The following is an 11,227-nucleotide window of genomic DNA, read 5'->3' as shown; positions in this document are numbered from 1 at the left end:
ATAAATTAATTTATATAATAATATAATATTTGATAGTTGAATTATTTTACAGTGTAAAAAATATCTATTTTGATTTCGAATACCTTTTGATTAGTCTTATTTTTTATGCTTCTGATAATTATCTACTGATTTTTTCACTAATTTAAAATTTAGGAATCAAATACTTTATTAGTTGTATGTGTGACGATAAAAGTTAATGAGGGCACAATAAAGACGTTGCTGTCGAGGATACCAAAGATAGTACTTTCATTCCAATTAATTTTTTTATTTTATTTTTTTTATAAATTCTACCTTGATGATAATAGAAAAATAATATATTTTTTTTAAATTCTGTAATGAGCTTTTATTTTATTTTAAATTAATTTATTCACTTTATTTATTAGGTTTAAATATTTTTAGAAAGAAATATATTTTAAGTTATTCTTTAATTTATTCTTTAATTTAATTATTCAGTATTAAGAGAAATAATATTTAAAAATATTAATGTATAATAGAAAAAAAAATATTAATAGTTATTATAATTTATTGTTCTATTTTCTTCCCGCCGCATCGCGCGAAGTCCTTTAACTAGTATACAATAACTTCAAAAGGTACATCTCAACACATCTCTAGAATATCCCAAGGAAGTTTAACAAGAATAACTACATGAACATTTCTTTCAACTACATCCAAAATGAAAGGTGCATCGGATCTACCTCTAAGAATGTTTAGTCGAGCTGGCTCTAATTAGAAGCAACTTTCTTGTTGCGATTCCTAGCCTCTCCCGTTGTGGTGAAATAAAAATAATCAACCAATAGGGGTGAGAACTATGAACATATAGTTCCTAGTGGGTAACGCTGCTGAGAGGGACATACTACTCCAATAGGTCAACTAAGGTATAGATAATATCCACTGCTGAAAAATAAAAAAACAGGAAAGAAATAAGTGAAATAAAGTATCTCTATTACTATCATGCCTCTATGCATATATATGTATAACTGGAAAAGAAGTAACTCTACTATTATGCCTCTAAATACAACAACGAGAAGTAAAATAGCTCTAATACTATCACTACAACAAAAACGGTATATAGCGACACTTTTAAATGTCGGTACAGATCAAAAAAGTGTTGCTGGCTAAATTACCGACATTTTTAAAAAGTGTTGCTATATGTGGGGTCGCTAGGTATATAGTGATGGTTAAAGAGTGTCGGTATAATATGGAAAGAGTGCTGCTAATTTACCAATATTTATTTAAGCATTTAGTAACCGCCAGAACTCTACCTCGTTGGCTGCAGTGGCGGAGGAGAAGGAGAGCAAAGGGCCCTTTATCTAGGGTTTCAGTGGATTGAGTGAGGGGAGAAGGGGAGATGGCGATCGAATTTTCTTTTTTTTTTTTTCTTTTCTGTTTGTAATCGGGCCGAATAGGCTGGGTGGGGTTGTAACACACTGGACCTGTGCAAATTGCGAGGTTCGAGTGCTTGACTTGGATTCCGAGCTTTTCCACACTTGGTGGAAGGTCGTAGACTGTATTCCGACCTAAAAGTTCGAATTTCTAGATTTTGGCTAAGTCCTGAGAGTTTTTACTTTTGGGGACCGGTCCCTGGTGGGAGAGACCGGTCTCCCTCGGAACAGTGTCGCGGCAAAACTTGAGACAACCGGTCCCTGGCTGGGAGAGACCGGTCCCCGAGAGCATGTTTTGCGGGAGGGTCCTGAGGGACTGGTCCCAGCTGGGAGAGATCGGTTCCTCTGGGCGAAAATTGCCTAAACCCGGACAGTGCACAGGTTGGATTTTTGAGGGACCTATGTGGATTTTGTTACATGAGAGGGTTTATAGGCCATTTCCTCTCCCTCTCACCCTCATTTCTCTCCCTCACACTCTCTCTACACCTCTAGAAAGAGAAGAAAAAGAAGAGGAAGAAGAAAAAGGAGAGGAAGAGCAAGCTTGGAGGGGCTTTGGACTTCCCCCACACCCTTTCTTCTCACCCTTGGAGGCTTGGAGCTTGGACTTGGAGCTTTGTAGAAGATCAATCTTTAACCATTGAGGATTTTGAGCTTGGTTTGGAGCATCCTAGAGGTAAGTGGCTAGTTTTCTTCCTCTAGATCCTAGTTTTGGAGCTTTACTCTAGATGAAACCCTAGATTTTAGGATTTAGGGTTTATTTTGGAAATTTTCGATTTGAGGGCTTTGGGACTCAATTGATTGGCTTAGAACCTTTGTTTAGATTGTATTCGAAGGGCTCTAACTCCCATTTGGAGATCGAGAGAGCACCCTTCGCATTTTGTGAGTTTTTCTCCACCTTAGCTTGAGATGGTTAATGATTGAGCTTTGTTTTGTTCGTAAGGTCTGTTTGACTCTCGTTCCTACATCTTTAGAGTGCTAGGAGACTAGTGGGCATCTTCGTCAGAGCTTACGAAGAGTTGCAAGAGTTTTGGTGGGTTTGACCTAGCCTACAATATGAGAAATGCTCATATTTGGTGATTTATGCTTTGTAAAGTAGAAATTTATGCATTTTTATGCTGAATGTATTTATTGGGAATTTTAAAATGCTTAACATCCCTATGTCATGTACAATAAAATTTCGGATCTCTATGTAATAGAGAGTTGCATGTGAGGCTTATACTAGCTTTTGGCATTCTTATGTTGGACTTGGGACCATATTTCTTACAATAGAAATGAGCATTGTTTCATGCATTTAAACCTATGCCTAGTTGAGACACAAAGGAGTTTAGTAGGCCTTAAGAGGCTTGGGGGCTTGTACTACTTGAGAATATTTGGGCTAATATCATAAAGGGGCATTGAGCTCGGGTTACATGTGAACCTAGTACTAATGTCATAAATGGGGCATGGAATATGAAATGTGCTTAGCTTGTAGCAAGCCTTAAGTGTCATAAAGAGGCACTAAGCATAGTGAGTGGTAAAACATCACATTGAGATATAGAACTAGACCGTTGGGTTACTAGTGGATATTACCATGTTAGAGACATGTCGATTGGATACTTGAGACAATGACTTGCTTGCTTGCCATTTGTGCTCATTCGCACATGCTTGTGAGGGTCGCTTCCTATAAGTCGGCACTCCGGAGTTGGCCTACGTGACTTATGCTCGCTCGTGCGGTATAGAGAAGCCTACGGGGTCGGGAAGGATAGACTCATTTCCAGAGTGAAAATGTTGGAGCTATCTCCGACACTTAGGCGGCGCAAGTCGGACTACACTCGTGTAGGTCCTAAAACAAGATTGAGCTTGGACATAAACTCTTAAACATGAATCACTACTAGATAAATCATAGTAGTTGGATCACTTGGCATATTTATAGGGTGGCTTTGAGATTTTGGGACATGTAGTATACTTGATAGAATTGCTTTGCATCTTAGTATACTTGACAGATATGATGAACATATTCCCCTTGTATTGGCATATTCAATCATGATAGCATTGATACACATCATGTTTACATGTGGCATAGTAGTATAGCATTTCATACATGCTTTCAATTCAGCAGCTTATTATTGTTTAATATTATCGTTACTTGCCCCTTTTCTTTGGGCCTAGTGGTGCATTGTGCTGAGATCAGTAATTGCCCACTGGGAATTATAAATTATAGTTCTCACGCCCTCTGTTTCATGTTTATATTTCAGAGCATTCCACTCCGGGCGAGGCTAGGGACTGCGGAAAGAGTATCGCCACGAGCTAGCTTGTGATCGAGGGGCGTTCGCTAGGTGGTCTACCTCTTCTTTGTTTGCTTTTTGGAGAGGAGAAGAGTTGTACCTTGTATAGTGACTACTCTTTTGTAGTACTTTTGGGATACTCTTGTACTTACTTTATCCTTATGGTTGGCAGTTTACTTTCCCATTTCTCTACTTGTTGTTAGTTGTTAGCTGTTAGTAGCTCTGATATCTCTAGTGACTTTATTCCTTCTTGCTTCCATATCTATTTTGTTGTAGACGCCTTATATGTGCAGGCATATGGCGGGTTTGGGCACGCACCGGGCGGGCCTATGCCGGGTCCCGGGGCGTGACAGATTAGTTTGGTATCAGAGCCTAGGGTTGAGTCTTGGGGGACCTAGCAAACCTTAGGCCGGTTGGACTATAGGAAATAGACTTGTGAGAGAGACGAGGTCTATTTGGCTTGTAAGCGAAAGTATCATGATTGGGTATCTTGGATAACTTTAGAAAGTGCAGTTAAATCGAAGTGTATGGCTTCTAACTTCGAGGAGGGTTACGTTGGCGGCCGACAACGTAACATCGGGAGTTAGTAGTGTAGGACACTTCCTTACTTTCGCATGATTTGGATTTTACCTTCTTGAGCGGGGATTCGATAGCGTGAGTTTACTAACTTGCGCTTTTATGATATGGTAGTGACGATGCCGATTACACACTCCCAATCTGCCGGAGCGGATAATGCGGCAAACTTGGAGGAGGTCAAGACCTCCGCTACCTCTGGATCCGGCGAGGTCCGTGAGTTGAGAGGCTAGCTTGCGGCCCTCACTGATATGGTGGCTTAGCAGGCGGAGGCAGCGCGCCGACAGAAGGTGCGGATGAAGCGCTTGGAGGACCTCCTACTTCAGCAGGCTACTGCTAGAGAGACACAGGCTCCTACGCCACCCGCACCGGTGGACGTGGTTGCACCCCGAGGGTCGTCCCCTACACTTGACACATCTCGGACGGCGCCTGCGGCAGCACCACAGGAGGAGGCGATTGCGGCACCGCCAGTTTGGGCGCCTACGGCGGGGGCGGCTTTCCCGGTGACAGCTATTGGAGAGGAGCGGGACAGATTGATGGAGCGCCTCAATGAGTTCAGAAGGTGCATCTCTGGATATTCGACGGAGAGAAGGTCGACCACTGGATCGTGGAGAAGTGGTTGATGCATATGGAGAAGCTCTTCCGCGACACCTTCGTGGAAGAGAGGGATCGAGTTTGGCTCACCACTCACCACCTGGACGGCGAGGTCTATCGCTGGTGGTTGGATCTACAGGAGAACCCCAGCATTGATTTGGCAAGTTCAAGGAGCTTCTGTTGGCGCACTACTTCCCTGACAGCGTCAAGAGGAAGATGGAACAGGACTTACGCAACTTGTGCCAAAGAGACCGGACAGTGGCCGAGTATGAGAGGGAGTTTTCTCGGCTTTTTCACTGCGTGCTTTTCGTCGTGCGGGACGACGAGGACAAGGCCCGTATCTTTGAGAGTGGATTGCGACCGTCGATCTTCCGGTTCGTGCAATCCTCTAACTTCCAAACCTACCGGGAGGTGGTGAACCGCACGCTCATTGTGGAGAGCGGCGCGGTGGATCTGCAGGAGCGGTGAGAGGCCTTGGACAAGGATAAGGCCAAGAGGCCCACGGCTGAGGGTGCGGGCCAGACGCACTCTAGGAGGCCGCCGAAGCACCCTAAGAGCCTGCAGCGTGGGCGTGGCTCAGCGATACACCGTGGAGGTTCTGATCGTCGCCGGCCTTCCCAGTGTGTGATTTGCGGTGGTCCTCACTACCCACCGCAGTGTCCACAACGGGCGGGCAGGTGCTACCAGTGTGGTCAGGAGGGCCACATCTGGACCGAATGCCCGAGGGGTTCATCACCGGCACCATCATCTGCATCGGCACCGGCTCTACCAGCTGCCAGCCGGGGGACTCCATCGACATAGTACCAGCCTGGGCGGTCATCCGTTCAGTGACAGAGCGAGGGATCCCGACAGGTCCCGAGTGGGCGCATGTATGCGGCCCAGACCGCGGAGGCGACAGCGGCCGAGCTTGAGGCTGCAGGTATCAGCTTGTTTTGTGGCATTCGAGTTGTACATTGGTTGATTTCGGTGCATTGCATCCATACTTTGATCGGCTATTTGCCGAGTTGCATGGCATTCCGTTAGTTCGCTGTTTGCGATGTTGAGTGGCTCCTCTCGAGCTAAGCGGTTGTTTTGCGGGTTGCGGGTAGCATGTCTTGCTATGCTTGTAGATCTCACGATGATTGCATTGTTTGCATCCCTTGATCGGCTGCTTGTCGGATGGTGCTTAGGGACGACCGTGCCTGGACCGTTTGTGGACTGTGGAGCCTGGGCCCTTCGGGCAGGCGCAGTCAGCTGTGTGTGACAGCGGCCCGGTACCTACGGGTAGGACAGATTTTGGTCAGGACGGTAGTCCGAGCTTTGACCTTGGAACGTGGAATGCCACGTGTTGGATCGTGAGATCGAGGATACACCGAGTATGTCGTGACCCAATCCGAGGATTGTTAGCGTTGATCATTTTCGACGCATGTAGGATGATCGGATGATCGGGTGTGTCGTTTTGAACACCCTACCCTGTGAGAGGGTTTGTGCGCCAATGATTAGATTGGCCTTATTTGATGTGGAGTTATTGTGGGTACCTAGTACCCTTGGTCTTGTGAGCTGACTTGACTCGCCTTGAGGCTTTGAACACGAAATGGTGCGATTCAACGATTTAGTTTCGCTAGTTGCGACAACTGTCTCTCTACCCAAAATTGGGTATTTGGAGTGGATTTGGGGCCTAGTTGGCCGATAGCATTTGTTGATCGAGAATCCTCATAGTGGAGGATATCTTCTGAGTTGTCGTTGTTTTCCCGTCTGAGTCACAAATTGTGAGCTCGATTGGCGGAGAGATTCTTATACCTAGTGTTTTGCTTCGTGAAGAAGCACCCCCACCTGTTGTGGGACCGGATGGGTCGTATCGACTGTATGTCTGCCATCGTGATCTAAATTGAATCACGATTGAGTATTTGGATTGTGGTTGAGGCTCATTGATTTTTTTCGGTTCGCCTCAAGTTTGCCGGTGTACTTGGTGAGATTGCAATGCAATCTGAGTGATACCGTTTTGCGTTGAAAGTTTGAGGTTATGCCTCAAGCAGATTTGATGCTGGGTTGGGACATCACGAGGGCTATTGTGATGTTGCCTAATCCCGTGGTACTCCACCAGTGTTAGGGACTTGCTGTATGATAATTTCCAAGCCCTTTGGATGGATTTGTGGAACCAGTCGCTGATAACCATGAGTATTCCGATGAAGATTTGCAAGGATTGAATGCGAGGCAGATTGACGTGATCGAGATGTGAAACTCTCACTGTTGGATCAAGTGGTTGGAAACTTGAGAGGGAAAAATACCAAGTTGCTATTTTCCCTTGTTCGGTTTATGCACCAGGAATCGAAATCTTGGGAACGGGAATTGCGTGAGAGAGTTGTTTGGATTGACATTTTGGTTGATGGTCACATCAGGATGACATTGATAGAGAGCCATTATTGAATTGTGGATTTATCCCTCTCTATCACTCGAGATGAGCTCGGTGACTATGGACACCTAGAGCATCTGATGCTACGGAAAGCATTGAGGATGAGAATTTTTGAGTGATTCTTCATGAGCAACTGAACGGTTAATGTTATGATATCTCCTATCGAAGATAAGCCCTTGACTTAGGCTTACAAAAAGGTTATTTGAGGCATCGAGTTGAGACTAAGGGAATGACCTTAGTGTATTGGAGAAGCTTCTGAACTTTGGTCCATGATCATATTCATGGTAAAGGATTTGAGAGCGCTACCCGGGTGGTGAAGTGGGATTGACGTGGAGGCATTGGGATGCAATGCCGATTGAGGAATCAAGCAGCCACCTTTGGTAAGTAAATTTGGATGATTCGTCGGTTTCCGTTGCTATCGGAAGGGTTGATGCCGTGGATGTTATTTATGGAGCCATTCGTGCCAAGCAAGTTGGAATGGTAGCCATGTGGAAATTACATCATATTTAGCTATGGAATAGAGTTGCACCCCGTTGTGCAACCTCGTGACAGAATTTGATATTGGGTTGCGAGACCATCGTCGGGGTTTGAGTCGATGATTCGATGCTATCTCACCTCTCTTTGGTGAGTGATATTCACATAAGTACTCCGGTGGAGTTTAGATGGATTGGATAACGGGTGTAACCCTCGGATTCTTGATATGGACAACACCGTTTACCCGCGGGAAAACTTCAAAATTTGCCTATTCCCGTGTGGAAGTGGGAGAAGATCACCATGGATTTCGTGACTGGATTGCCTCGCTCTCAGGCCGGGCATGATGCTATTTAGTGATCGTGGATAGGTTGACGAAGTCAGCGCACTTCATACCTATTCATACGACTTGGTCTCGGGAGAAGCTCGCACAAGTGTATCTTGACGAGATTGTGCGACTTCACGGAGTGCCCACTTTGATTGTATCTGATCGAGACACTCGGTTTGTGTCTCACTTTTGGAGGAGTCTGCAGGACGCCTTTGTTAGGTCCTATGTGTTGGCAAGTTTCGTGGGTTGAGTCGGAGTCTTGAAGAAGTCCGGAGCGGAGTATTGAAGATCGAAGAATTCAAGACTTCGAAGAATCGGAAAGGACGCAAAACACGTAAAACATGAATCACGATGCTTAGGTAAGCTTTAAATCTTGTTTATGGTGATTCATACTTAATTATAGATCTTAGAATTATGTTTTCAAGTTGTAAGTGATTAGAAAGTTTCTAAGAGCTTGTAAAACTCAAANATTCAATCCTAAGTCCACGACTCAAAATAAACCATTTCATATGGATTAGACTGCATCGTAAACTCAAGTTTCAAATGATATAGAAAAACTCCATAGAATTTCTCATTCATAATACATTAATAAATGATGCATTGCTTGTAAAGTAGTTCCCTTAACATCATGGGTCAGTCGCTACCTTGTCTAGTATTACACTTATTGCAAGCCTACCAATATTCTACTTCCTAGATATCTCAAACCAGCATGATGTGATTATTCACAGCCATTTTGTCAATATACACTTCATTTTCCTTTGTACAAGAAGGTGAAATATAAGTATTATTATTACTAGTAAGTCATAATATGAAAAGAAAATGATATCATTTGTAACAAAACACCTTAAGAACTGATAAACAAAAGATATTCCACTTCCAAAACAAATGAAAGCACAAAACCAGGATAAAAAATATTCAAGAATCAAAATGAAGCTGTTATTTTATTTCAGGAATAGCAAGCAAAATGAAATCATCAAAAGATTTATATCTTATTTTAATGATACAAAGCAAAAAATGATTAGAATTGGATGAAACAACTATAATATATTTAATAAAAGTTATTGCCCAATAACAAAATAATAAAAAGATTGCAAATATCTACCATAGATTAGGGCGGGATTGATCGAGCGTAACCTCTCAACAACTTTTAAAATGGTATTCAAAAAAGAAACTGAACCAATATAACCTGAAAGAGATGCAAACATTAGAAGTCCGTACTTACGAATGGAAAGAAATTCCAATATAATCGACAAGACAAGAAAAGCATGATATCTTAAGAATGTAGAGATTTACGGAAATGAAAACAGGATATAAAAAACAAAACAAAAACCTGTCAATAAATGTGTGTAGAATAATAAATCATTTGCTGCAAGGCCTTCAATAAGATCCCATAGCTGCTCACCGTCAAGAACCTGCCCCCTAAAAGATGGATATCCTGCAGTATCCTACAGACAATTAGACCATGAAATCCCACGAAACAAGCATTTACAGCAGCGAACAAATTCGCACCATATTATCAGGCCTCTGATTTCTGAGGATGTTGGAAGGAAGTTATATAAAGCAGCTTGCCTGTATGATTGGAGAACTGCACGGAGTTGATTGGGTCCACATCATATCCAAGAAGCTGAAGAGGAAAAACAGCTGATTTGTTGCCGACATATCCCTAGATTAAATTAAGAGAGTTAATAGAGTGTAAACAACATGTCTTAAGGGAAAACTAATGTGAAGCGCTTAGCAATGTGCATTTGTTTGCTAGGGAAAGTTGAATGTGTACTATGTTACAAGGCTTTCCAAAAATATGGCAAGTGATCATACGACTTTCTAATGTGTTCTCATGAATGTTCTAGTGATTCAGGCTCTTAGTTCCAAGTGCTTGTTTGGCCTGTTTTCTAAAGCAGCTTCTCCAATCTGAGAAGTGGCAGTCAAGCATTTGGGAGACTAAATGTCCAGAGCTTTTGCTATGGTGAGAAGGTGAAATAAGATTTTTGGCTCCAAAAGCAGAAGCTCCATCCAAAACTCCCTATCTGATGTGGCAAGAAACTATTGGGGTGCTCTCAGTGAATAATCTATAGGTACTTTTCTGAATAGTTCTACAGTTCTATAATTCTACTCAAACAACACTTCTACAAGAAGCTCTAAATTGCCAAACATGTGCCAAGTCTTGTAGTACTATTTGAGTAGAGCCGTTAAAAAAAGCCATTATTGCTCATTTATTAAACTTACGCAATTTTAACTTAAACACTTTAGTTGCTACATTCATATATAACGCTTCAAACAAAAAATTTCTATTTTTTTTAAAATAAAATGATTGTAGATTTACTTCAAAGAGGTCAAAAAAGATAATTTTGCAATAAAAGACAAAACTTTTTAGCCCAGAAGGGCCAGAAGCAAACAATAGTACTTGCAACAGCTTACATACTAGAGTGTTAAACACAAAAGTACAGGAACCAACTGGCAATATTGGAATAGTCCAGGGACGATCCATATATTTTACCCTTTACCAAAGGAGAAAACTTTTTCTCTTATTTTTTTTTAACTATTCATTTTTTCATCTCTATGTATGAATTTAGACACCTAAATTATAGAATTTTAAATCAAATTCAATGCAAGTAAATCCCAATTCAGAACTAAACAAACCTCATTCTAATTCCCTCCACTAACAAATCAAACTCAATCCAATGCAAGTAAAATAAGATCAAACACACACACACACCACAGCGAATTCTTAGTAAACTACAAAAAAGAAAAGAAGATCGAACAACACCTGGACGGTGTGGGATTGGATGCTGAGGACGCGTCCGGTCTCGGAAGGGAGGGCCAGAGATAAGATCGGCGGCGGCGCCATTGATGATCTCCGCAAAATTCGCCTAAAATTCGATAAAAAACAGATCAAAAAACAGAGTTCGATGGAGACGAATCCTAGGGTTTTACATCGGTAGTAAATTTTTACCTGGGATTTGTGTTGGGGAATCGTAAGGGGATTTGATTGCGCAGCGTAGGGAGGAGGAGTCCTCGGCGCATTCGCTTTCGAGGGAGAAGGGTGGGTGGACTTAAAGAAGGAGAAGGGAAGAGTATTTATTAGTTTTTCTTTTTGGGGGTAAATTGTACGTTTGCCCTCAAACTATTTTTCTGTGACAGTTTGATTCTCAAATTTTAATCTATTATAATTTTTGGCCCGTATTTTTAAAAAAAATTAATTTTATACATATCCCTACAAATATAG

At 42.3% G+C, this 11,227-nt stretch overlaps 1 protein-coding gene across 1 annotated transcript in view; it reads right to left on the bottom strand.

The window, feature by feature from the left end:
* Nucleotides 1–11,037, bottom strand: part of LOC109709943 (pyridoxal kinase-like) — a gene marked incomplete in the record, with an annotated part of 15,094 nt that extends 4,057 nt beyond the window's left edge. The window contains 5 exon segments of the mRNA XM_020232328.1: nucleotides 9,107–9,190; nucleotides 9,335–9,439; nucleotides 9,574–9,667; nucleotides 10,769–10,871; nucleotides 10,955–11,037. Coding sequence (XP_020087917.1) covers nucleotides 9,107–9,190; nucleotides 9,335–9,439; nucleotides 9,574–9,667; nucleotides 10,769–10,871; nucleotides 10,955–11,025 — 457 coding nt within the window.

Source organism: Ananas comosus, linkage group 5 (genome assembly GCF_001540865.1).
Source record: "Ananas comosus cultivar F153 linkage group 5, ASM154086v1, whole genome shotgun sequence".
Lineage (NCBI taxonomy): Eukaryota > Viridiplantae > Streptophyta > Magnoliopsida > Poales > Bromeliaceae > Ananas > Ananas comosus.
The sequence above is the reverse complement of the archived record's forward strand: the minus strand, read 5'-3'. Positions and strand labels throughout refer to the sequence as shown.